The sequence below is a fragment of the Thalassophryne amazonica genome, chromosome 6 (genome assembly GCF_902500255.1).
Source record: "Thalassophryne amazonica chromosome 6, fThaAma1.1, whole genome shotgun sequence".
Taxonomy (NCBI): domain Eukaryota; kingdom Metazoa; phylum Chordata; class Actinopteri; order Batrachoidiformes; family Batrachoididae; genus Thalassophryne; species Thalassophryne amazonica.
Window position 1 is genome coordinate 100,601,407 of NC_047108.1, and position 24,974 is coordinate 100,626,380.

The 24,974-nt window shown below is 41.3% G+C and overlaps 1 protein-coding gene across 1 annotated transcript in view; it reads right to left on the reverse strand.

Moving 5' to 3' along the window:
* Nucleotides 1–10,891: 10,891 nt before the first annotated feature.
* Nucleotides 10,892–24,974, reverse strand: part of dvl1a (dishevelled segment polarity protein 1a) — a 66,941-nt gene continuing 52,858 nt past the window's right edge. Inside the window, exons 14-16 of the mRNA XM_034171520.1 lie at nt 16,899–17,066; nt 16,577–16,792; nt 10,892–11,578 (exon numbers count right to left, since the gene is read on the reverse strand). Coding sequence (XP_034027411.1) covers nt 11,058–11,578; nt 16,577–16,792; nt 16,899–17,066 — 905 coding nt within the window. The 3' untranslated portion in view covers nt 10,892–11,057. The remainder of the gene's footprint in view (nt 11,579–16,576; nt 16,793–16,898; nt 17,067–24,974) is intronic.

The window sequence follows — 24,974 nt, forward strand, 5'->3', positions numbered from 1 at the left end:
ATTTTCATTGTCTGGAAATGGCGGAATGAAAAGGACTTTTTTTCCATCAGAATTTTTTCAGAAGCTGTTAGAGACTGGCACCTGGAAACCATTCGAAAAATTTATCTGGCTTTCGGTGAAAATTTTACGGGCTTCACAGAGAATAAGGTCTGTTACTACAGCTTTAAGGACCGCTTTAAGGATGCTCGGCACGCCACGCTCTGAGCTGCGACGATGCGGCACAAGCCACCGGACCATTTCTAAACGGATGGCTCTGTGGATACGAGACCGTCGTGTGCTCTTTCTCTGGTTATCACAAGAGCTGGACATCAGCCATTTTCCAGCAGATTTCACTTTTAACATGAGATTTTGTCATGGAAAGCCGCGCGGAGGCTTCGCGCGTAAAGACCGATTCGCTTTGGAAGCGAGACAAAGGAACACCTCCGTTTCGGCGTGTCAGAGGACAAGTTTGGACATGTCTATCTCGGCTTTCAATGCTTACCAGTCCAGTAAGTATCAGTGAAATTGTGGAGAGCTGGACATGTCCAAACTTGTCTCGTTTCCAAAGTGAATCGATCTTTACACGCAAAGCCTCCGCGCGGCTTTCCATGACAAAATCTCTTGTTAAAAGTGAAATCTGCCGGAAAATGGCTGATGTCCAGCTCTTGTGATAACCAGAGAAAGAGCACACGATGGTCTTGTATCCACAGAGCCATCCGTTTAGAAATGGTCCGGTGGCTTGTGCCGCGTCGTCGCAGCTCGGAGCGCGGCGCGCCGAGCGTCCTTAAAGGGGTCCATAAAGCTGTAGCAACAGACCTTATTCTCTGTGAAGCCCATAAAATTTTCACCGAAAGCCAGATAAATTTTTCGAATGGTTTCCAGGTGCCAGTCTCTAACAGCTTCTGAAAAAATTCTGATGGAAAAAGTCCTTTTCATTCCGCCATTTCCAGACAATGAAAATCCGACGAGGAGGCGGGACCACTCCTTCCCAAGGCGTGCTCACAGGGGAATGATGTCACCGACAGGCGTGGAAAAACACACGCATGCGCACGAGGGTTCAAGCATGTCTGACATAAAAACATATGAATGAAATCCATATAGTTTTTGAAAAAAATAAAAAGGACCGTTACTTTATTGACAGACCTCGTATAGACCCAACACCATAGTAGGAGAAACATGCCCATATCATGATGCTTGCACCACCATGCTTCACTGTCTTCACTGTGAACTGTGGCTTGAATTCAGAGTTTGGGGGATCGTCTCACAAACTGTCTGCGGCCCTTGGACCCAAAAAGAACAATTTTACTCTCATCAGTCCACAAAATATTCCTCCATTTCTCTTTAGGCCAGTTGATGTGTTCTTTGGCAAATTGTAACCTCTTCTGCACGTCTTTTATTTAACAGAGGGACTTTGCGGGGGATTCTTGCAAATAAATTAGCTTCACACAGGCGTCTTGTAACTGTCACAGCACTTACAGGTAACTCCAGACTGTCTTTGATCATCCTGGAGCTGATCAATGGGTGAGCCTTTGTCATTCTGGTTATTCTTCTATCCATTTTGATGGTTGTTTTCCGTTTTCTTCCACGCGTCTGTTTTTTTTTTTGTCCATTTTAAAGCATTGGAGATCATTGTAGATGAACAGCCTATAATCTTTTGCACCTGCGTATAAGTTTTCCCCTCTCCAATCAACTTTTTAATCAAACTACGCTGTTCTTCTGAACGATGTCTTGAACGTCCCATTTTCCTCAGGCTTTCAAAGAGAAAAGCATGTTCAACAGGTGCTGGCTTCATCCTTAAATAGGGGACACCTGATTCACACCTGTTTGTTCCACAAAATTGACGAACTCACTGACTGAATGCCACAGTACTATTATTGTGAACACCCCCTTTTCTACTTTTTTTTACTAATAGCCTAATTTCATAGCCTTAAGAGTTGCATATCATGAATGCTTGGTCTTGTTGGATTTGTGAGAATCTACTGAATCTACTGGTACCTTGTTTCCCATGTAATAAGAAATATACTCAAAACCTGGATTAATCTTTTTAGTCGCATAGCACTACTATTATTCTGAACACTACTGTATGCATATGTGTCAAATCCACTGTGGTGTATTTAATTTTACTGTCAACATGTTTAAAATTCATGTTTTGTTTAAAACAAACAGCCCCATTGTTGTAGTGGGGAAGTTTTGTGGGAGTTCTGAAAATTTCCTGTCTGAAGTTAAAGTGTTAAAAATTACACCACAGAGGACACAGATCACATGCAAAGACTGCTCAAGCAGTTACAGTCACATCCATTGGACAGTGACACATTTTTTGTAATTTTGTCTCTGTATACCACCGAAATGTAGCCAAAATGAAGCAAGATGTGCTTGTAGTGCAAACTTTCAGTTTTAATTCAACAGACAAACAAAACAAAGTAAAGAATGTACAGATTCCTGCCATTTCAATCAACTTCAATCAACTTTTTTCTTATATAGCGCCAAATCACAACAAACAGTTGCCCCAAGGCGCTCTATATTGTAAGGCAAGGCCATACAATAATTATGAAAAACCCCAACGGTCAAAACTACCCCCTATGAGCAAGCACTTGGCTACAGTGGGAAGGAAAACCTCCCTTTTAACAGGAAGAAACCTCCAGCAGAACCAGGCTCAGGGAGGGGCAGTCTTCTGCTGGGACTGGTTGGGGCTGAGGGAGAGAACCAGGAAAAAGACATGCTGTGAAGGGGGGCAGAGATCGATCACTAATGATTAAATGCAGAGTGATGCATACGGAGCAAAAAGAGAAAGAAACAGTGCATCATGGGAACCCCCCCACAGTCTACGTCTAAAGCAGCATAACCAAGGGATGGTCCAGGGTCACCTAATCCAGCCCTAACTATAAGCCTTAGCGAAAAGGAAAGTTTTAAGCCTAATCTTAAAAGTAGAGAGGGTATCTGTCTCCCTGATCTGAATTGGGAGCTGGTTCCACAGGAGAGGAGCCTGAAAGCTGAAGGCTCTGCCTCCCATTCTACTCTTACAAACCCTAGGAACTACAAGTAAGCCTGCAGTCTGAGAGCGAAGCGCTCTAATGGGGTAATATGGTACTACGAGGTCCCTAAGATAAGATGGGACCTGATTATTCAAAACCTTATAAGTAAGAAGAAGAATTTTAAATTCTATTCTAGAATTAACAGGAAGCCAATGAAGAGAGGCCAACACGGGTGAGATATGCTCTCTCCTGCTAGTCCCCGTCAGTACTCTAGCTGCAGCATTCTGAACCAACTGAAGGCTTTTTAGGGAACTTTTAGGACAACCTGATAATAATGAATTACAATAGTCCAGCCTAGAGGAAATAAATGCATTAATTAATTTTTCAGCATCACTCTGAGACAAGACCTTTCTGATTTTAGAGATATTGCGTAAATGCAAAAAGGCAGTCCTACATATTTGTTTAATATGCGCTTTGAATGACATATCCTGATCAAAAATGACTCCAAGATTTCTCACAGTATACTAGAGATCAGGGAAATGCCATCCAGAGTAACGATCTGGTTAGACACCATGCTTCTAAGATTTGTGGGGCCAAGTACAATAACTTCAGTTTTATCTGAGTTTAAAAGCAGGAAATTAGAGGTCATCCATGTCTTTATGTCTGTAAGACAGTCCTGCAGTTTAGCTAATTGGTGTGTATCCTCTGGCTTCATGGATAGATAAAGCTGGGTATCATCTGCGTAACAATGAAAATTTAAGCAATACCGTCTAATAATACTGCCTAAGGGAAGCATGTATAAAGTGAATAAAATTGGTCCTAGCACAGAACCTTGTGGAACTCCATAATTAACTTTAGTCTGTGAAGAAGATTCCCCATTTACATGAACAAACTGTAATCTATTAGACAAATATGATTCAAACCACCGCAGCGCAGTGCCTTTAATACCTATGACATGCTCTAATCTCTGTAATAAAATTTTATGGTCAACAGTATCAAAAGCAGCACTGAGGTCCAACAAAACAAGCACAGAGATAAGTCCACTGTCCGAAGCCATAAGAAGATCATTTGTAACCTTCACTAATGCTGTTTCTGTACTATGATGAATTCTAAAACCTGACTGAAACTCTTCAAATAGACCATTCCTCTGCAGGTGATCAGTTAGCTGTTTTACAACTACCCTCTCAAGAATCTTTGAGAGAAAAGGAAGGTTGGAGATTGGCCTATAATTAGCTTAGATAGCTGGGTCAAGTGATGGCTTTTTAAGTAATGGTTTAATTACTGCCACCTTAAAGGCCTGTGGTACATAACCAACTAACAAAGATAGATTGATCATATTTAAGATTGAAGCATTTAATAATGGTAGGACTTCCTTGAGCAGCCTGGCAGGAATGGGGTCTAATAAACATGTTGATGGTTTGGATGAAGTAACTAATGAAAATAACTCAGACAGAACAATCGGAGAGAAAGAGTCTAACCAAATACCGGCATCACTGAAAGCAGCCAAAGATAACGATACATCTTTGGATGGTTATGAGTAATTTTTCTCTAATAGTCAAAATTTTGTTAGCAAAGAAAGTCATGAAGTCATTACTAGTTAAAGTTAATGGAATACTCAGCTCAATAGAGCTCTGACTCTTTGTCAGCCTGGCTACAGTGCTGAAAAGAAACCTGGGGTTGTTCTTATTTTCTTCAATTAGTGATGAGTAGAAAGATGTCCTAGCTTTACGGAGGGCTTTTTTATAGAGCAACAAACTCTTTTTCCAGGCTAAGTGAAGATCTTCTAAATTAGTGAGACGCCATTTCCTCTCCAACTTACGGGTTATCTGCTTTAAGCTACGAGTTTGTGAGTTATACCACGGAGTCAGACACTTCTGATTTAAAGCTCTCTTTTTCAGAGGAGCTACAGCATCCAAGGTTGTCTTCAATGAGGATGTAAAACTATTGACGAGATACTCTAACTCCCTTACAGAGTTTAGGTAGCTACTCTGCTCTGTGTTGGTATATGACATTAGAGAACATAAAGAAGGAATCATATCCTTAAACCTAGTTACAGCGCTTTCTGAAAGACTTCTAGTGTAATGAAACTTATTCCCCACTGCAGGGTAGTCCATCAGGGTAAATGTAAATGTTATTAAAAAATGATCAGACAGAAGGGAGTTAACATGCTGCCCATATTAGTCTCACAATGAACTGTTGAAAAAGACTATATTTTCAGGGGGAAAACAATGCTTATTGTCATCATCTTTGAATGTACTGAAGACATTAGGGGCGTGGCCGCTTTGAGTGACAGCTTGCATGTTGTCGCTGAGGTCTGTCGGGGCTCCTGGCTGTGGCTACTACTGGCCGGCGTTTTTGGGCATTTTATTCCAAATATCTGTAATAGCAGAAAGTCTGCTCTCTGTAAAACTGTTCCCGTCAAGTCTAAACACTAAGCAGTGTGGGTTGCCAGTAAAACTCAATTTGCAACTATAAAATCCAGCATGAACGTCCGCAAATCATCAGACAACAAACAGGGTTATTCGCTAACTGAGGAGCTAAACGGAACAAAACTTCAATGCCCATACTAAAGCACTGCCACCGCCACTCATGTATCCCTAAATATGATGTAAGAAACACCCAAACTGAGGTTAGGCTGTAAGATGCTTATGGCATTAGCATTTGTAGCAGCTATCAGTATCTTAGCGATAAGTCCAGTTAATTCATGATTAATGAGGGAATTGAAATCATCTGGTTTTGTTTTGTCTCTAACTTGCTTGTCAGCCAGCTGATAGCGCTCATTGCCTGGAACAATGAGATTTATACACCAAGCTGGCCTGAAATGAACCATTGTACATTAAACTGACTTTATTGACAAGCTTGATCCGTTTGCAAAGTGACCAAATTACATGTATTTGTACAGATTTTGGCAAGTTGTCACTGACAGAAAACAGCCACTAAAGCGTGCTGGGGTAACACTGGACCTCGAGAATGTCCGGAGCTTGACGGTAAGATGCTAATGGCGGTAGCATTTGTAGCAACTATGGGTAGTTTTAGGATGTTGGGTTCAGTTAATCCATTGTTACTGAAAAAATAAGCCTGTCATAATTTTTAATGGCCACACCAAGCAAAACCACAGGTCAGCCCCCCAAAATAAAATTTAATAAACACCCGAACCAAGTTTAGCTTATTAGCTGACCATCACCTGGGGGAGGTGATGGTCTAGTGGTTAAGGTGTTGGGCTTGAGACCAGAAGATCCTGGGTTCAAATCCCTGCCTGACTGGAAAATCACTAAGGGCCCTTGGGCAAGGTTTTTAATCCCCTATTGCTCCCGGTGTGTAGTGAGTACCTTGTATGGCAGCACCCTGACATCGGGGTGAATGTGAGGCATAATTGTAAAGTGATTTGAGCGTCTGATGCAGATGGAAAAGCGCTATATAAATGCAGTCCATTTACCATTTAGCTGAGCTTGTATAGGCTAAAGATTATTGTGAATGCAAATCATCGCTTTTACAGCAGATGTATTCATCTGCTAATTTGTCAAAAGAAAAGTGGCTGTTTGTTCTTTCAACAAATCATACAATCATACACCGCATACATAAATGTTTCCAAGAGACTGAATATGTCTTGGATGTAATTTGCATCAATCATTAAGAAATATAACACTATTTATATTTCTGACTGGTAATAGTTAAAGTGGGTATAAAAGCAATGAATACCTACAAATTTAAAACAGTCAGCTTGATACTTGGCATTGAGGAAATGGAAATGCAAGTCATTGCTTTAAAATTTCTTAATAAAAATATCCCTCCATGCTCTACTCAGCTGCTATTAGTCATTCTAATGACTAACTGGTGATTGTAAAATAAATCAATTTCCCAGCATATTGAATTCAGAGAGAGGGGTATCCTGAAATTGGAAAGTGAAACAGAAAATAATGCACTACCTTATTATCTTCAAATGAAAGAAGGGATGTTTATCTTCTAAATTGTTATTGTCTTCAAATGAAAGAAGGGATGTTTATCTTCTAGTTATTCCCAGTCACGTGTTCCTTTCTTTGGATAAAGGAACTAGTGTCACATTACAGTAAGAGCTCAGTCTTTTATTTTCTTTTGAAAGAGGGGAACTTTGTGTCATGAGGAGATTAGATTGTCTTGGCAAAGCATGTGCACAGGACATGATGTCCTGTGCACATGGATGTGCAGGCTGCATCATGCTGTCATTATCGTGACCCTCGGTTTTGTCCTTTGATATTTAGACAGTTCTTAACCCACTTACACTCCACGTAGCACAAGGTTATACGCGTGTTGTATGACAGTGTTATGTCAGAAGCCCTTTTCTACCTCCACGGCATTAACCAGGAAGTACCTCCCACACTTATCCTTAAATGTTCTCATAATTTTATTTGGGAAGCACAGTCAACCCAAAAAGCTTGATTAGCATACTGACGTGGGACATACTGTAATTTGACTGAGTATTGCAGTAATGGCATTCACTGTGCTGGTAAATGTATTTGTATTTGCATGTAGGTTGTGATAATGAACGAGTCAAACTGCAACTGTGTCAGCTCAGTTCTCATCTCGCCTAATCTTGTGTGCTGTGCAGTCGTTTCATTCCTCTGGGGCTCATTCTTTAGTAATGTACTTTTTATTCTGCCTACACAGGCGAAGGTGTTCTCACACTGCTTTGACGTCACTTCCTTCCTATCATACATCCTCCCATTTGTGCACATGTGGCAAAAAACAGACAAAAAAACACAACACTTCTAAACTCTGTGGTTGACAGATCAAGTCAGACAAAGGCAGCCAGGGGTCTACTTGAACTTTTCAAAACAAACTTCAGCCTACTTGGAAAGTACACACAGCAGGTTTCTGGGGAGGGGGGTTGAGTTGGAAGTTCCACTCGGACGCAGACCGTTGGCTTACTGACAGCAGCTGAAGTGAGGCTCAAGTGACAGTACCAGTATTTTGTAAGACCGACCATCCCCTCAAATGTGCCAACTCAACATTTTAGATAGGATGTATCAAATGTGAGTTGGGTGACTATGTCTCCATCCAGTGGCAAAGGTTAAACTAGAGTGCCAAGGGCTCTGTGGGTTGCTAGTTCAAATTTAATCCATGGCAAAATGGCCTCAAAAACAGGCCTATGAAATCAAAGACGATTCATAAAATCAGGATCACAGGTGAAATACAGATCAAATCCATAGAAAAACTGACAAACATGAAAGCAATTGTCCACATCCAGTCAGTTATAGCATCTACACACTTCTCACCAAATTATCTTTTGTCATATTTTCAATGTTGCAGCGAGCAGGCACTATGTCACTTCAACAGCTGTATAAATTAGTTTGTTCTGTAAAGCGGCTTGACTCTAGCTAGGTATTGTCTTTGGAGTTATGACAGATAATACACTGATCATGCTAGTGCTATCACACCTCACTGATTAGTGTATTATTTCACTGGTGAAAACTTGACATGAACGAATCTACGCATTTCATCTATGGACGGGAACAATGTCATTGTATGGCCACGTCAATTTAAGAGAAAAGCTATACGATAGTGTTTGAGAAAACTGCGCTAAGATGCTCAAAATGGTTGACTGCCATTTCCAAATGAACAAATCTATATATATATATTTTTTTATGTTAAATATGTCAATGACCCATATTATGCCCTTGACCAGTTAGAAAAAAGTTTTTTTTTTGTTTGTTTTTTTTAGAAAATTTCCTTTAAGTGCTCAAAATGACTATTTACAGCATAAAATGGCCACCATTTCCAAACAAAGTTAAACAAATCTATTAATATGACTTTTAGACAGGAAAAATGTCAATGATATTATGCCCTTGCCAAATTAGAAAAAGTTATCAGTTTTTGGGATATCACAATAAAAGGACGGCGACGCCGTGCCATGACATATGGTTAGTGGCCTATAGGCAGGTAAACCCCCCCCATAAAAAAAGTATACTATAATTTCTGCAACATCTGTTCCTACTCCTCAAAGGTCCTTTGGCCAATTTCCACCAAACGTGGCACACGTATGCAGTCGGGTTACGCAACTGCTCAAGCCAAACCAAATTAGCCAAGGTCAGTCATTGGGGTCAGGTTTATTGGGCTGCAAAGGTCAAAATTTAAGGTTTTCCAGTTGAATTTGTACCAAATGTAGCACATATTTGGAGGATGACTCCAGAGATGCCCAGCAAGTTTAAATTTGCAAAAGGTTCATCACTGGGGTCAAGGTCATGCTTGTCTACCTGCACCTCCCAAGTCCTTTTGCTGACGTCTACCTAACTTGGTATATCAGTGAAGTTTGACCCTGAAATTTTAACCAGTAAATTTTGTCAAAGGTCAATGTATTTTTTTCTCCAAAGTTGATTTGTGCCAAATGTGCCACACACATATGCGGATTCCAGAACTACCTTGGTAATTTCATCCGGAGGTCATTCAATTGGGTGGAGGTCAAGCTCATTGGGGTCAAATGTCATTTTGCTGTAGCCTTTAGTGTCTTCATGCCCACAGGTAGTATTACATAGCTTTCAAAAAAAAAAAAAAAAAAAAAGGACATTTCCTAAAACTGTTAAAAGGTTCTTAAGAGGATGCTATAGAAAAACAGACTTAAACTGAACATATATATTTTATTCATATATATATATATAATAAATTTCTATGTACAATTTACTCTTCTTTTGTAAAGAAACAAAATTAAGGAGAAAGCTTTGATTGCAAACAGTGTTTCATACTAAAGGGAGAAAGAAAGAATCAAAAAGTGCTCAAAAATCTGGTGTTTTTGTTGTGTCAGAGAAACCGTCGGTCAAGGCGACGGGGTTTGACGGAAGGTTTCCATAGAGCTTATCACAATTTTAGGGCCAGTCTCTGAAGTTGTAAAATGAGACGTGTGTTTGATGGTGGTCGTACATTGAGCCACATCATACACACCTCCTGTGTTAGAAAAAAAAGAAATGTCCGCCGCACAAAGTGAGGCTTTGGCTTGTGTCGCAACACTTTTATCGGAAGTAGTGCTTGTTCAGCAAACTGGTTCATCTCAAGTCTAGCCAGTGAGTTTGATTTCAAAGCTGTGGTGTGTGTCCACTGTTTGCAATCCTATTTGTAAGCTGATTTGCTTACTCATCTCCCCACCCCACCCAAACTGAAACATACCAAATGTCAGGGAGTCGCTCACTGACGGACGTAGTGATACATTCAACAAAGCACAGCTCGAACAGCGGAAACAGGCCACTGATTCACAAATGTGATGTCTGATTGTCTGTCAGTCAGCTTTCGTAGACAAAGTATGACACCATGAATGCAACATTATCACATAAATAACATCACAAAAAACAAACAAAAAAAAATCATCATCCAGTGTATGGATTCTTCCGTTAGAACGTTGGCAAGAGGCAACTCCTCTCCCAATACTGATAATAGGTTCAACAAAACTCAATAAAACTCATTTTTCTGTAAAGCAGTTCAGACAGTCATGCAATATGCGGCCTAGTTAAACTAAAGGCTGCCTACAGGGGCTCCCTCACTGACCAAACATCAGCGCTGTAAACGGATCGATCGGTCTTTCATAGCTGGCAGGTTAGAGGTCAAATCAGCTTGTGATGTTGCAACAGCACAAAAAACAAACAAACAAAAAAAAAAAAACGAGGCCACGTACGAATCAGGAAATCCAGTCCAGGCTGCAGGTTGTGGTTTCCGGATTGGCTCTACAGGGACTGAGATCCAGGCCCAGCCATCTTAAAAGGTCTGGCAGAAAAACAAAAGAAGTCTTGTGGTTCGAGTTCACACTCCTGAGAGTGTCAGTGTGGCAGATTCTCCACGTTAAATACCACTCACGTTTCACAAACTGTACATGTCACGCCCACAGAAGAAGGATTTTGTGTGTGTATGTGTGTGTGTGTGTGTGAGAGACAGAATTCCTCCTCCTGTTGTGCTCTTCGGGGTTCCTTTGTTTCGAGGGCGGTGATAATTGTTAGGGCAGAGGCTGGAGGGCCAGTCAAAGGTTACGTGCTGCACTCGGAGATGGTCAGAGGCAAACGGAACTGACTGTGAGGAAAGAGAGAAGGGGCTGAGTGGGTTGAGGGAGAACTAATTTGTGCTTGGTTAACTTTAAAAGGCACTGTCCTGTCACATGATGTCAACAAAGAACTCACAGGGGTTGCCCATAGCATGCTGGAAAGACTGGCGACTGGCGGTCAGCTCAGGAGGAATGGCTGCCAGCTCTCTCCCGGGAGGAGCACCAGGGGGCGTGCTGCTGCTGACTGAGGTCTTGGGGGCCAGACGGGCCAGACAGTAAGGAGGAGGCAAGCCTGGGGGGCCATAGGACGAGGTGTGGCTTCGCTCACTCTGGGCACAGGAGCCTTGCCCTGGCTGAATGAAGGGGGCGTGGCTATAGGTGAAGGCGGTGTGGCTATTCTGTGAGTGAGAGTGGCTCCTGTGTGACTGTGTGTGGCTGAGGCCGGAGCGTGCGTGGCTGTGGCTGGAGACGGCGTGGCTGCGTTGGCTCATTTGGCTGGTGCACCGATCTCCCCGCCTCCCTCCACGGACGCCGTGTTCCGATTCGCTGCATGTTGACCTCTGACCCTTTTCCTGTGGGGAGGAGCGCCGACCCTTGCCCACACTGGGGTTTGATCCGCTGCTACGGCTTCCTGTCGAGAGCAAAGACAAACGCGGCACTTTAGATGTGACATTCTTCCATGTGCACTTTGAAGTCCGCGTTTATGCATTTTTGAAGAATAAATGCGCATCAGCTTCAGCTGATTTCACTGACTGGCACATAAACAAAAACGGTAAAAAGTCTGATGAAGCATTCATGAGCTGCACAGGCATCGTACATCACAGTTACATGCCATCAGGTCACAGTCTTATGCATTACATAGTCATAAATGTATTAATGCTGCACAAGTACAGTTGTGCACTTTAAGGTTTCAAGGGGGTATTATTGTCTTATACAATCCAACAAGAGACAACGGGGAATTATTATTTCAAATGTTTCCTCCCCAACTTAGACATCTGATATTCATACAAATACTGAAACAGAGTGTAAAAGTAAAGATGATACACCTGCATCAGTAAGACACTGCACTTTGTGCACAAAACACAATGAACATAGTCTTTTTCAGCAAGATTTAATTGAATTTTTTCTTTCACAGGTGTATTCATGAGAATGCTGCTGCCTAGTGTCACACTGAGGGAGGTGTACCACACTGCTGCAAAACCAAACACTCCACATCTCCTCTTCCCCAAAGAGCCCAACAGTGCTGGGTAAAAGTGGTGCACGATCACCCCCTATCAGTCAGAATGATATAGCACAAGCATCGGAGTGATGATCCTGCATCATGCAGCTCTCACTGCGATCCCAGCACCTGACGGATGCATGCCCAGAGGTGCAGAGAGGGAGAATGGACTGTCAGGAGAGTCTCTCACACACAGGACACACACTGACAGACTCCAAGGGAGACACATGGACAAGCGAAGAAATAATAAAATAATAATAATAAAACCCTTAAAGCTATGACGGGTAGAGAATGCTGAGTAGAGGATAAAATCAGAATGAAGAGGATGAAATGAGGAAGCGAGAGGGCAAGAGAGGAGGGAGGGGGTTAGCAGGCTTACCGGTTCCCCCAGTGTCCTGGAACTACCTCCTCCTTCAGTCTACCGTTGCCCAGCAGAAACAGAGGGAACAACAGAATTACACACACCTCCCAGCCCAGCCTTTCCCACACTACCACATCTGGGGCTGTACTCCTAAAACATGGCCAACCTAAAGGTACTTTAAGTCCTAAGTGTGTGAGTTTTTGGTCTCCAATTCACAAAATAAGTGTATGACAAGTTAGAAGTACTCCAGAGGACTCCTAAGCCAATAAAACCTGCTCACACTCAGCTGTGTTTGCTGGAAGCAATGTGTTTTATTTGGTCAGTTTCAGAAAAATATGAGGGGAAGGATTATTGTAACCATATTGTTATCATGTGATATGACCCTTCCAATATGACCTGATCCATGATGCACGCACTGCATCACTGACGCTGCTGGAGGTCATCTGCCCTGCACATCTAGCTATCTATAAAGCAAGAAGCATCTGTGTGTGTGTGTGTGTGTGTGTGTGTGTGTGTGTGTGTGTGTGCGCATGTGGCTCGCATAGCTCTCTGTTCGTCAGATCAACCTCAGCTTTTGGATAATGCTTGCACATGACACGATGATGTGCATCCTTTATTATGAAAAGTTTTGGGATTAATTTTCAAAACCATTATTTTGAAGTCATCATCCTTATTGGCACAAGGGAGCACGTTCTCACGCTGCAGCTTCAACAAAGATTGCAGACAAAGATGAGTCACTCTCTACCTGAAACAGATGTCCACCTCAAACGCGTTTGCGGGGGAGAAACGGGAAAAAATAAATTAAAGAAATAAATAATACACAAACACTCTGAGAGATATCCGAGCCACAGACACACACACAGACACTTCTTGCTTTATTATAACAAGGCGGAACATTGTAACGCGGCAGCTTTGACAAAGACTGTCGACATAGACAAGTCACTCTCTGCCTTAAACAGATGCCCACCTCGAATGCATTCATGGGGAGAAACTGAAGAAATAAATTAAAGAAATAAATAATACACAAACACTCAGATATATGTGAGCCACAGACACTTCTTGCTTTATTATCACAAGGCGGAACGTTCTCACAACCCAACTTCGACAAAGATCGACAATAAAGATAAGTCATTCTCTGTCTTAAACAGATGCCCATCTCCAACGCATTCAAGGGGAGAGACGGAAGAATAAATTAAGGAAATAAACACAAACAGTCAGCCACAGACACACACGTTTCTTGCTTTTTATCATCACAAGGCGGAACGTTCTCACCCACCAGCTTCGACAAAGATCATCAACAAAGCTTCCACTTTTCTATAGGCATACATACTTCCTACGGGCACTGGTCACTTTTAAAACAAAGCGCAACACAGTCCTGGGAGTGTTTACTGGCAAAGATAGTCCGCCGTGTTACATTATGAATTCAGGCACGTTTAATACACAGTAGCCTTTTACACACCCTGCCATTTATCTAAGACATTTATCTACATATTTATTTTGTAAAAAGGTAATCACAAGCTTATGTGCAGCTTTTTTTTTTTTTTTTAAGGTTTCATATGTTTTAGTTTTGGAAGCATGGTGGCTTAGTGGTTACCACTGTTGCCTCACAATAAGAAGGTCGTGGGTGTGATTCCTACCAGAGGTCTTTCTGTGTGGAGTTTGCATGTTCTCTCAGACGCTGCTGGGACAGCCTCCAGTCCCCCCCATGACCCTTAACTGGAGTAAGTGGGTATAAAAAAAATGGATGGATGTTTTAACTGAGATTTCTTGTTTTATTTCGGGTTTTGCATTTTGCACAACATGTCTTGCCTTTCACTGTGTAACCAAGGTTTGCAAAATAAATACGTGATGTTTTCTTCCTTTCCAGTGTCCTATCGCATGGCGTCATGAGTTGTGACCAAAAATGATCATATTATATAATTTAGCATGAACACTTTCATAGTGCATTGTGATATTTTTGTGTCATTACGCCCCCCCACCCCTCCACCCCCCCCAAAACCCAAAACAAAACAAAAAACCCCCACAACGAATCAACTTGGTTTTTAGATTTTTTTTTCAAGTAATGTTCTTTGTAAAAACATCAAATTAACATATGATGACGTCACTGTGCATGCATGTGATGGCAGCATAATTATGGTCCAACTCAAGCTTAAAAGTTTTAATTCTGTAAAGAAAAAATAAAACTTCTGGAAACCTTTAATTTTTTATTGTGGAATGCTTCTGTGACTTGAGAAAACAAATATGCACTGACTTTTTTTTTTAAGCATCATTTTGTGACACCAGATATCGTGTGCACCACACAACACACTTTCAGCACTACTTAATAGACTGTCTGGGCTTGTATTTATATTAGGGCAGTCAAAATGAATGTTTAAACCCAAATCACCACATAAATGCACACGTTGTCTGCTTCGCGATAGACGGACTGTCCGATCTTTAAACAGCGCACGTCTCACTCTGTTGCATAAGCACAGACCATTCACAGGCTAAGAGCTCTGTGGTGAAAGTTTAAAAGCACACATCACTTCTACTACACAACAAGTCAGTTTCTGGTAATATTACATCCCTGCTGGCCAATTATGTAGTGACTTCTAACAAAAAAGTTTTTCGTTGCCGTCATCTGATTAATTCTTGCCTACACAGACAATGTACAGGCACGGAACCACAGAGGGGTGTCGAAAGAGCCCTGCCCCCCTTGTTAGAGTAAAGGTTCACTGCTGAAGACATCTTTTTACATCCAATAACAACAATAACGAGAATAAATATATTTTTACAACTAAAATATCACCCAGTCATTATTACTCTGTGTCCTAGTTTTACTTCTACAATTCTGCACCAAGTGGAATTGCTCAGAAAAAAAGTTACCTTAATTAAAAAAACAAAACAAAAAACAACTAAATAAACAAATAAATGACTACAAACATTAAGAAGCAGCTTGGACTGAAGACAAAAAATTTGAGAATAATTTGAGATTAATTGTGAGTTAACTATGGATAATCATGATTCCATTTTTTTTTAGCAATTGACAGCACTAATTTGTATAAAATCCTAAATTTTCAGATAATCATGCATCCCAAGTGTTTGTGTCCCATGTCAAATACATATTACAATGTGTATTCATAATCTGTCTCTCTCTCACTTTTTAAAATCACACCCGTCACCTGCTTTGGTGGAAATAACCTGTTGCTCTGATTTCAAATCAATCACGGTGGTAAGATGGAATGTTTTAAGAATACCGCCCCAGTCCACAAGAATTAGTATAAGGTTATACGAATGGCTTTTACTGGTCCTTCACTTCTCCTTTAACCAACACAACACAATCAACTCTGAAGCCGCAACCAAAAAGTCCCCCGTGCCCTCATTTGAATGCAATCATACACATTGTTACCAATAAACACTTGCATATTTGATTGTATAAAAACGCATCACATGACTAGTCTGGTCTTTGACACTTTTCTCCTTTCAAGTTTCAAAGGTTGCAGATAAACTGAAAGAATGACTGGCTGAAAGCAAGATATGACAAAGTTGGGATGAATTACACAAAATAATGAAAATTAGACAGATGGCAAGATATACAATTATGTTCCTGGACTGCATAATTTAAAAACATACTATTGCCAGCCATCACCAGCACTCACATAAACACCTGCAATGCAGCTCTCCCTCAGTGCTAACAGCTTACTCTTTGTGCAGGGCACGGTCCTGTCTTAAATCAGACGCTAAACTAATTGCTGATCTTTTTGTAATCTCTTGGCTGTTGACATTATTTTGCGTAGACACCCAGTACTGCAGAACTGTTTGTGGCATCACTCAAGATGCTTGTGATTGACCTTACAGGACACATTTGATAACACACATTCTGAATTATGGGAAACACAATGTTGTCTTCTTGCCAAGAGAGCCAGAAATGGTGGCACAAAAATGAGTCTGACAAATGTTACTGGCATGCCAGAAAACCTTAAATCAGGGATAATGATCACATTAAAATCACATCACACACTGATCACACTGAAACACTGATGGCCAAGCCTCAAGTTCTCTTTGCTCACCCTCGCTGTGCTGGCTGCCGGCACTCCCGCTGTGGAAGCTGTGGCAAGGGTCTGAGTATCCGGGCGGGAAGCTAGATGGTGCGGAGGGAAATGCAGGGTAGGGGAACGGTTGCCCGCCCAGTGGCCAGGGGTTGGTGGTGGGAGGGAGAGGTGCTAATGTGTCCTGCTCAGAGCCTCCACCGCTGGATCCCTCATTTAAGTTGAGTGATGCCATGTCTGGAGACAAAACAGAGCAAGAAAGGGAAAGATTGAGCACAACTCTTCTGTTCATACAACCAGAAGCACTATTGTGTGTCAGGGACGACGTGAGCGGCGGCTGTACTTTGGCACAGGTCCCCGAAGGTGTAGTAGCACTGTTCAGAGAACGTGATCTTGTTGACGGTGTGTCTCAGGTAGCCATGTTTCAGCAGACTGCTGGCGTACTTCCTTGCATCCCGCCGGTCCTTGAATCCTTCTACTCTGGAGTAAAGCCAGTCGACCACGTCAGCACCTGATGCAGCAGCACACAAACACAAACAGACATGCAGGCTCCTGCTTTAATGTCTTAAACAGCTGCTACAAATACTGCAGACACAAATAACCATAGCCACAGTCACATGGAGCTGCAACTACCTAGGGCTAAAAAAGAAAAAGAAATTATTCACGCAAAAACTGCAAGAAGTTATTCAGACCACAGGCTTGTAGTATGTATTTTATAAATACTCATGTATTTATATAAAATGGGTTGTAGTCTAGTGTAAAATTCAGAATACTGCTAATATTTACAATCCCTAAATTGCCTTAACAGAATAATCTGCCACCAGATAAACTTTGAGTTTGAACCAAATGATTTATAATGTTAATTAATGTTAATTACTTAAAGTTTATATTCACTTTTCAAAGTGAATACATGGAATCTGTTCAGAGAATATACACTAATTATTTATTAGCATCAATTATGAGCATTTATATTAGATGATGCATAAAATGTGACTCTACTGAATACTATTTTTGGTGAATTGGTGTTTCAAAACACACCAATTTTTTTTTATTTTACTGTAGCTTTTAGAATACTGTACTATACTAAGAACGGGGAAGTGGTACATTTGAAGAGTTGATGTACAAAGAAAGTGTTGTGAAAAAGAAAGAAAGAAGGCAGAATAATGTGGAGAGAGTATTCACAGCGCTTCACTTTTTCCATTTTGTGATGTTACACTCTTATTCCAAAAATTGAGTTAATTCATTTTCTCTCTCAAAATTCTACTCACAACACCCCATAATAATAATATGAAAAAGCTTTTTTGAAATTTTAGCAAATTTCTTAAAAATAAAAAAAAATTAAGAAATCACATGTACGTAAATAAGTATTCACACCCTTTGCTCAATACTTTGTTGATGCACCTTTTGTAGCAATTACAGCCTTAAGTCTTCTTGAATATGATGTTACAAGTTTGGTGCACCTATCTTTGGGTATTTTTGCACATTCCTCTTTGCAGCACCTCTCAAGCTCCATCAGGTTGGATGGGGAGCATCAGTGCACAGACATTTTCAGACCTCTCCAGAGATGTTCAATTGGATTCAGGTCTGGGCTCTGGCTGGGCCACTCAAGGACATTAACAGAGTGTCCTGAAGCCACTCCTTTAATATCTTGGGTGTGTGTTTAGGGTCTCTGTCCTGCTGAAAGATGAACCGTCACCCCAGTCTGAGGTCAAAAGCGCTCTGGAGCAGGTTTTCATCCAGGATACCTCTGTACATTGCTGCATTCATCTTTCTCTCGACCCTGACTAGTCTCCCAGTTCCTGCCGCTGAAAAATATCCCCACAGCATGATGCTGCCGCCACCATGCTTCACTGTAGGGATGGTGCCTGTTTTCCTCCAAACATGACACCTGGCATTCATGCCAAAGAGTTCAATCTCTGTCTCATCAGACCAGAGAATTTTGTTTCTCATAGCCTGAGAGGCCTTCAGGTGCCTTCTGGCAAATTCCAGGTGGCTGCCATGTACCTTTTACTAAGGAGTGGTGTCCGCCTGGCCACTCCACCATACAGGCCTGATTCTTGGATTGCTGCAGAGATGGTTGTCCTTCTGGAAGGTTCTCCTCTCTCCACAGCGGAATACTGGAGCACTGACAGAGTGACCATCGGGTTCTTGGTCACCTCCCCGACTACGGCCCTTCTCCCCAATCTCTCAGTTTTGATGGACGGCCAGCTCCAGGAAGAGTCCTGGTGGATCTGAACGTCTTCCATTTTGAGATGATGGAGGCTATTGTATTCACTGGGACTTTCAAAGCAGCACAAATGTTTCTGTACCCTTCCCCAGATTTGTGTCTTGAGACAATCCTGTTTCAGAGGTCTACAGACAATTCCTTTGACTTCATGCTTGGTTTGTGCCCTGACATGCACTGTCAACTGTGGGACCTTATATGTAGACAGGTGTGTGTCTTTCCAAATCATGTCAAATCAACTGAAATTACCCCAGGTGGACTCCAATTAAGTTGTAAAAACATCTCAAGGATGATCAGTGGAAACAGGATGCACCAGAGCTCAATTTTGAGCTTCATGGCAAAGGCTGAGAATACTTACATGTATGTACATGTAATTCCTTAGTTTTTATTTTAATAAATTTGCAAAACTCTTTAAAAAAAAACAAAACCTTTTCACATTGTCATTATGGGGTATTGTGTGTAGAATTTTGAGGAAAAAAACCTGAATTTCCCCCATTTTGGAATAAGGCTGTAATATAAAATGTGGAAAAAGTGAAGCACTGTGAATACTATCCGGATGCACTGTAAATCCAACAGATTAGTAAGGATGAAGCAATGTCAGCTATTAAAAGAATGAAGAGTTACAAAGTGGTTGGTTGACATTTACACTACTTGTATGAACATACTAGAGGACACAGCAAGGTATTTAGGAGAGACAGTAGTGGATTTTTTACACCAGACTGCTCAATAAAATCTTGTAAAGTGAGAGGATGGCTGACTGGAGTGGAGAAGAAATGTACTGTACTGAATTTTCAGAATAAGGTTGATGTCCTGAGCTTTAATAACTCCAAAGGCATAAAGTTGATCAGCTACAACATGAAGTTATGGGAGAGAGTAGTAGAGGCTGGGCTGAGAAAATAATGATTTCATACAGCTTGCATGCATTGTGTGTTTGTGGATTTAGAGAAAGCTTATGACAAGGTGCTGGGAGTGTGATGCTGGATGCGAATGAGGACAGTGCAACAGTGGTGGAATGCGCAGGAGGAATGAGAGACAGGTTTAATGTGGACGTGGGATTACATGAAGAACTGGCTTTGAGTCTTTCTTGTTTGCAATGGTGACGGACGAGAACAGACAAGCATACATGCTGACTACAAGATATGTTAGAGACATTGTGATCTGTCGTGACAGTAAGGAGCAAACAGACAAGCCTGGAGAAATGAACATGTGCAATGGAGAGAAGTGTAATGAAAGTGAGTTGGGGCAAGACAAAACACATGAATGAGTGGAAGCATAGTGGAATAGGGAGGGTGCAACGAGTAGAGATGCTGAACATAGAGGAGGCTAAATACTTATGATCGGGAGGAGGAGAAAAGGAAAACCAAAGAAGATGTTTATGGATGTGGTGAGGGAGGAAGATACAGAAGACAGGCTGAGATCTGTTTCGACGTCCCCTAAAGGGCGCAGCCAAAAGAAGAACATATTACTGCCAAATGTAACATAAATAAGTATGTTCCTTCAGCTTTTCCCTTTTTCACTCGGGGCTGCCACTGGAACTCCAGTATGGATCTGCATGTTGATTTGGGACAGGTTTTATACTGGATGCCCTTCTTGATGCAACTCCACATTACATGGAGAATGGAACGGAATGATTTGATTCTTTCAATAAGAGAGAAGAGCTATAATTCGTTAGTACCTGGTAATGTATTACAGCAGTGGTCTCCAAACTATTCCAGAAAGGGCCGAGAGGGTGCAGGTTTTCTTTGCAGCCACTGACTTCAGCAGGTGATTTCACTGATTAACATCCCTTTGAACAGGTGGGATGAGTTCATCAGTGAAATCACCTGCTGAAGTCAGTGGCTGCAAAGAAAACCTGCACCCTCTCGGCCCTTTCTGGAATAGTTTGGAGACCACTGTATTACAGCATTGTAATACATTGCCAGGTACCATAATCTTCAAATACTGCAAGGTGTATGTGCAGTATCACAGTACTTGGTAATTATTACAATGCTGCTGCTCAAATATTTTTTTTCCTTTTTCCATCCTTTTTACAGTAAGGCTGGGTCTGGGAGCATTCACTGATACTACACATTGCCAAACCCACCACACCATGGCGATGGACTGATGGGAACACCCCAGGAAGACAACCGGTCCAACACCTGCTGCACCCAGGTGAAACATGGCTTTCTCTCCATTTGGCTTTCTCCAGCTGCAGTTGTCCTCAACACTGAGACACCTGCATGCTGGATCACGCCCTGAGAAACACTACATGGCCAAAATGTCAAATCTAATGTTCCACCACAGTGCAAATGATACTCCTCACCTGAAACTTCCCGAGGAACCATTTGTTTGACACAATGTCATTCCAGTCGTACCAAAAGACAAACTGAAGAGACCTAGTATCGAAGACATCTTGTCCTCGCATTGGGTCACAACCACAAAGTCAGACAGGAAGTACCAGGACCTTCATTCTCCTGCAAAGGTATCAGCATCGCCAAACACCTCTGTCCAAGGACCTCCCCCCCCCAAAAAACAAAACAAAAACAAGGCACAAGAGCTCCTTTTTATGTTACTAATCTAACATCTGCCGAGGAGCTACAGAAAAAAGAAATATTTTGTTTTGCTTTTAAGATAATCATGAAACACTATAAACATTATGTCATCAATCAATCAATCAATCAATTTTTTTATATAGCGCCAAATCACAACAAACAGTTGCCCCAAGGCGCCTTATATTGTAAGGCAAGGCCATACAACAATTATGTAAAACCCCAACGGTCAAAACGACCCCCTGTGAGCAAGCACTTGGCTACAGTGGGAAGGAAAAACTCCCTTTTAACAGGAAGAAACCTCCAGCAGAACCAGGCTCAGGGAGGGGCAGTCTTCTGCTGGGACTGGTTGGGGCTGAGGGAGAGAACCAAGAAAAAGACATGCTGTGGAGGGGAGCAGAGATCGATCACTAATGATTAAATGCAGAGTGGTGCATACAGAGCAAAAAGAGAAAGAAACAGTGCATCATGGGAACCCCCCAGCAGTCTACGTCTATAGCAGCATAACTAAGGGATGGTTCAGGGTCACCTGATCCAGCCCTAACTATAAGCTTTAGCAAAAAGGAAAGTTTTAAGCCTAATCTTAAAAGTAGAGAGGGTGTCTGTCTCCCTGATCTGAATTGGGAGCTGGTTCCACAGGAGAGGAGCCTGAAAGCTGAAGGCTCAGCCTCCCATTCTACTCTTACAAACCCTAGGAACTACAAGTAAGCCTGCAGTCTGAGAGCAAAGCGCTCTATTGGGGTGATATGGTACTACGAGGTCCCTAAGATAAGATGGGACCTGATTATTCAAAACCTTATAAGTAAGAAGAAGAATTTTAAATTCTATTCTAGAATTAACAGGAAGCCAATGAAGAGAGGCCAATATGGGTGAGATATGCTCTCTCCTTCTAGTCCCCGTCAGTACTCTAGCTGCAGCATTTTGAATTAACTGAAGGCTTTTTAGGGAACTTTTAGGACAACCTGATAATAATGAATTACAATAGTCCAGCCTAGAGGAAATAAATGCATGAATTAGTTTTTCAGCATCACTCTGAGACAAGACCTTTCTGATTTAGAGATATTGCGTAAATGCAAAAAAGCAGTCCTACATATTTGTTTAATATGCGCTTTGAATGACATATCCTGATCAAAAATGACTCCAAGATTTCTCACAGTATTACTAGAGGTCAGGGTAATGCCATCCAGAGTAAGGATCTGGTTAGACACCATGTTTCTAAGATTTGTGGGGCCAAGTACAATAACTTCAGTTTTATCTGAGTTTAAAAGCAGGAAATTAGAGGTCATCCATGTCTTTATGTCTGTAAGACAATCCTGCAGTTTAGCTAATTGGTGTGTGTCCTCTGGCTTCATGGATAGATAAAGCTGGGTATCATCTGCGTAACAATGAAAATTTAAGCAATACCGTCTAATAATACTGCCTAAGGGAAGCATGTATAAAGTAAATAAAATTGGTCCTAGCACAGAACCTTGTGGAACTCCATAATTAACTTTAGTCTGTGAAGAAGATTCCCCATTTACATGAACAAATTGTAATCTATTAGACAAATATGATTCAAACCACCGCAGCGCAGTGCCTTTAATACCTATGGCATGCTCTAATCTCTGTAATAAAATTTTATGGTCAACAGTATCAAAAGCAGCACTGAGGTCTAACAGAACAAGCACAGAGATGAGTCCACTGTCCGAGGCCATAAGAAGATCATTTGTAACCTTCACTAATGCTGTTTCTGTACTATGATGAATTCTAAAACCTGACTGAAACTCTTCAAATAGACCATTCCTCTGCAGATGATCAGTTAGCTGTTTTACAACTACCCTTTCAAGAATTTTTGAGAGAAAAGGAAGGTTGGAGATTGGCCTATAATTAGCTAAGATAGCTGGGTCAAGTGATGGCTTTTTAAGTAATGGTTTAATTACTGCCACCTTAAAAGCCTGTGGTACATAGCCAACTAACAAAGATAGATTGATCATATTTAAAATCGAAGCATTAAATAATGGTAGGGCTTCCTTGAGCAGCCTGGTAGGAATGGGGTCTAATAAACATGTTGATGGTTTGGATGAAGTAACTAATGAGAATAACTCAGACAGAACAATCGGAGAGAAAGAGTCTAACCAAATACCGGCATCACTGAAAGCAGCCAAAGATAACGATACGTCTTTGGGATGGTTATGAGTAATTTTTTCTCTAATAGTTAAAATTTTGTTAGCAAAGAAAGTCATGAAGTCATTACTAGTTAAAGTTAATGGAATACTCAGCTCAATAGAGCTCTGACTCTTTGTCAGCCTGGCTACAGTGCTGAAAAGAAACCTGGGGTTGTTCTTATTTTCTTCAATTAGTGATGAGTAGAAAGATGTCCTAGCTTTACGGAGGGCTTTTTTATAGAGCAACAGACTCTTTTTCCAGGCTAAGTGAAGATCTTCTAAATTAGTGAGACGCCATTTCCTCTCCAACTTACGGGTTATCTGCTTTAAGCTACGAGTTTGTGAGTTATACCACGGAGTCAGACACTTCTGATTTAAAGCTCTCTTTTTCAGAGGAGCTACAGCATCCAAAGTTGTCTTCAATGAGGATGTAAAACTATTGACGAGATACTCTATCTCCCTTACAGAGTTTAGGTAGCTACTCTGCACTGTGTTGGTATATGGCATTAGAGAACATAAAGAAGGAATCATATCCTTAAACCTAGTTACAGCGCTTTCTGAAAGACTTCTAGTGTAATGAAACTTATTCCCCACTGCTGGGTAGTCCATCAGAGTAAACGTAAATGTTATTAAGAAATGATCAGACAGAAGGGAGTTTTCAGGGAATACTGTTAAGTCTTCTATTTCCATACCATAAGTCAGAACAAGATCTAAGATATGATTAAAGTGGTGGGTGGACTCATTTACTTTTTGAGCAAAGCCAATAGAGTCTAATAATAGATTAAATGCAGTGTTGAGGCTGTCATTCTCAGCATCTGTGTGGATGTTAAAATCGCCCACTATAATTATCTTATCTGAGCTAAGCACTAAGTCAGACAAAAGGTCTGAAAATTCACAGAGAAACTCACAGTAACGACCAGGTGGACGATAGATAATAACAAATAAAACTGGTTTTTGGGACTTCCAATTTGGATGGACAAGACTAAGAGACAAGCCTTCAAATGAATTAAAGCTCTGTCTGGGTTTTGGATTAATTAATAAGCTGGAATGGAAGATTGCTGCTAATCCTCCACCCCGGCCCGTGCTACGAGCATTCTGACAGTTAGTGTGACTCGGGGGTGTTGACTCATTTAAACTAACATATTCATCCTGCTGTAACCAGGTTTCTGTTAGGCAGAATAAATCAATATGTTGATCAATTATTATATCATTTACCAACAGGGACTTAGAAGAGAGAGACCTAATGTTTAATAGACCACATTTAACTGTTTTAGTCTGTGGTGCAGTTGAAGTGCTATATTATTTTTCTTTTTGAATTTTTATGCTTAAATAGATTTTTGCTGGTTATTGGTAGTCTGGGAGCAGGCACCGTCTCTACGGGGATGGGGTAATGAGGGGATGGCAGGGGGAAGAGAAGCTGCAGAGAGGTGTGTAAGACTACAACTCTGCTTCCTGGTCCCAACCCTGGATAGTCACGGTTTGGAGGATTTAAGAAAATTGGTCAGATTCTAGAAATGAGAGCT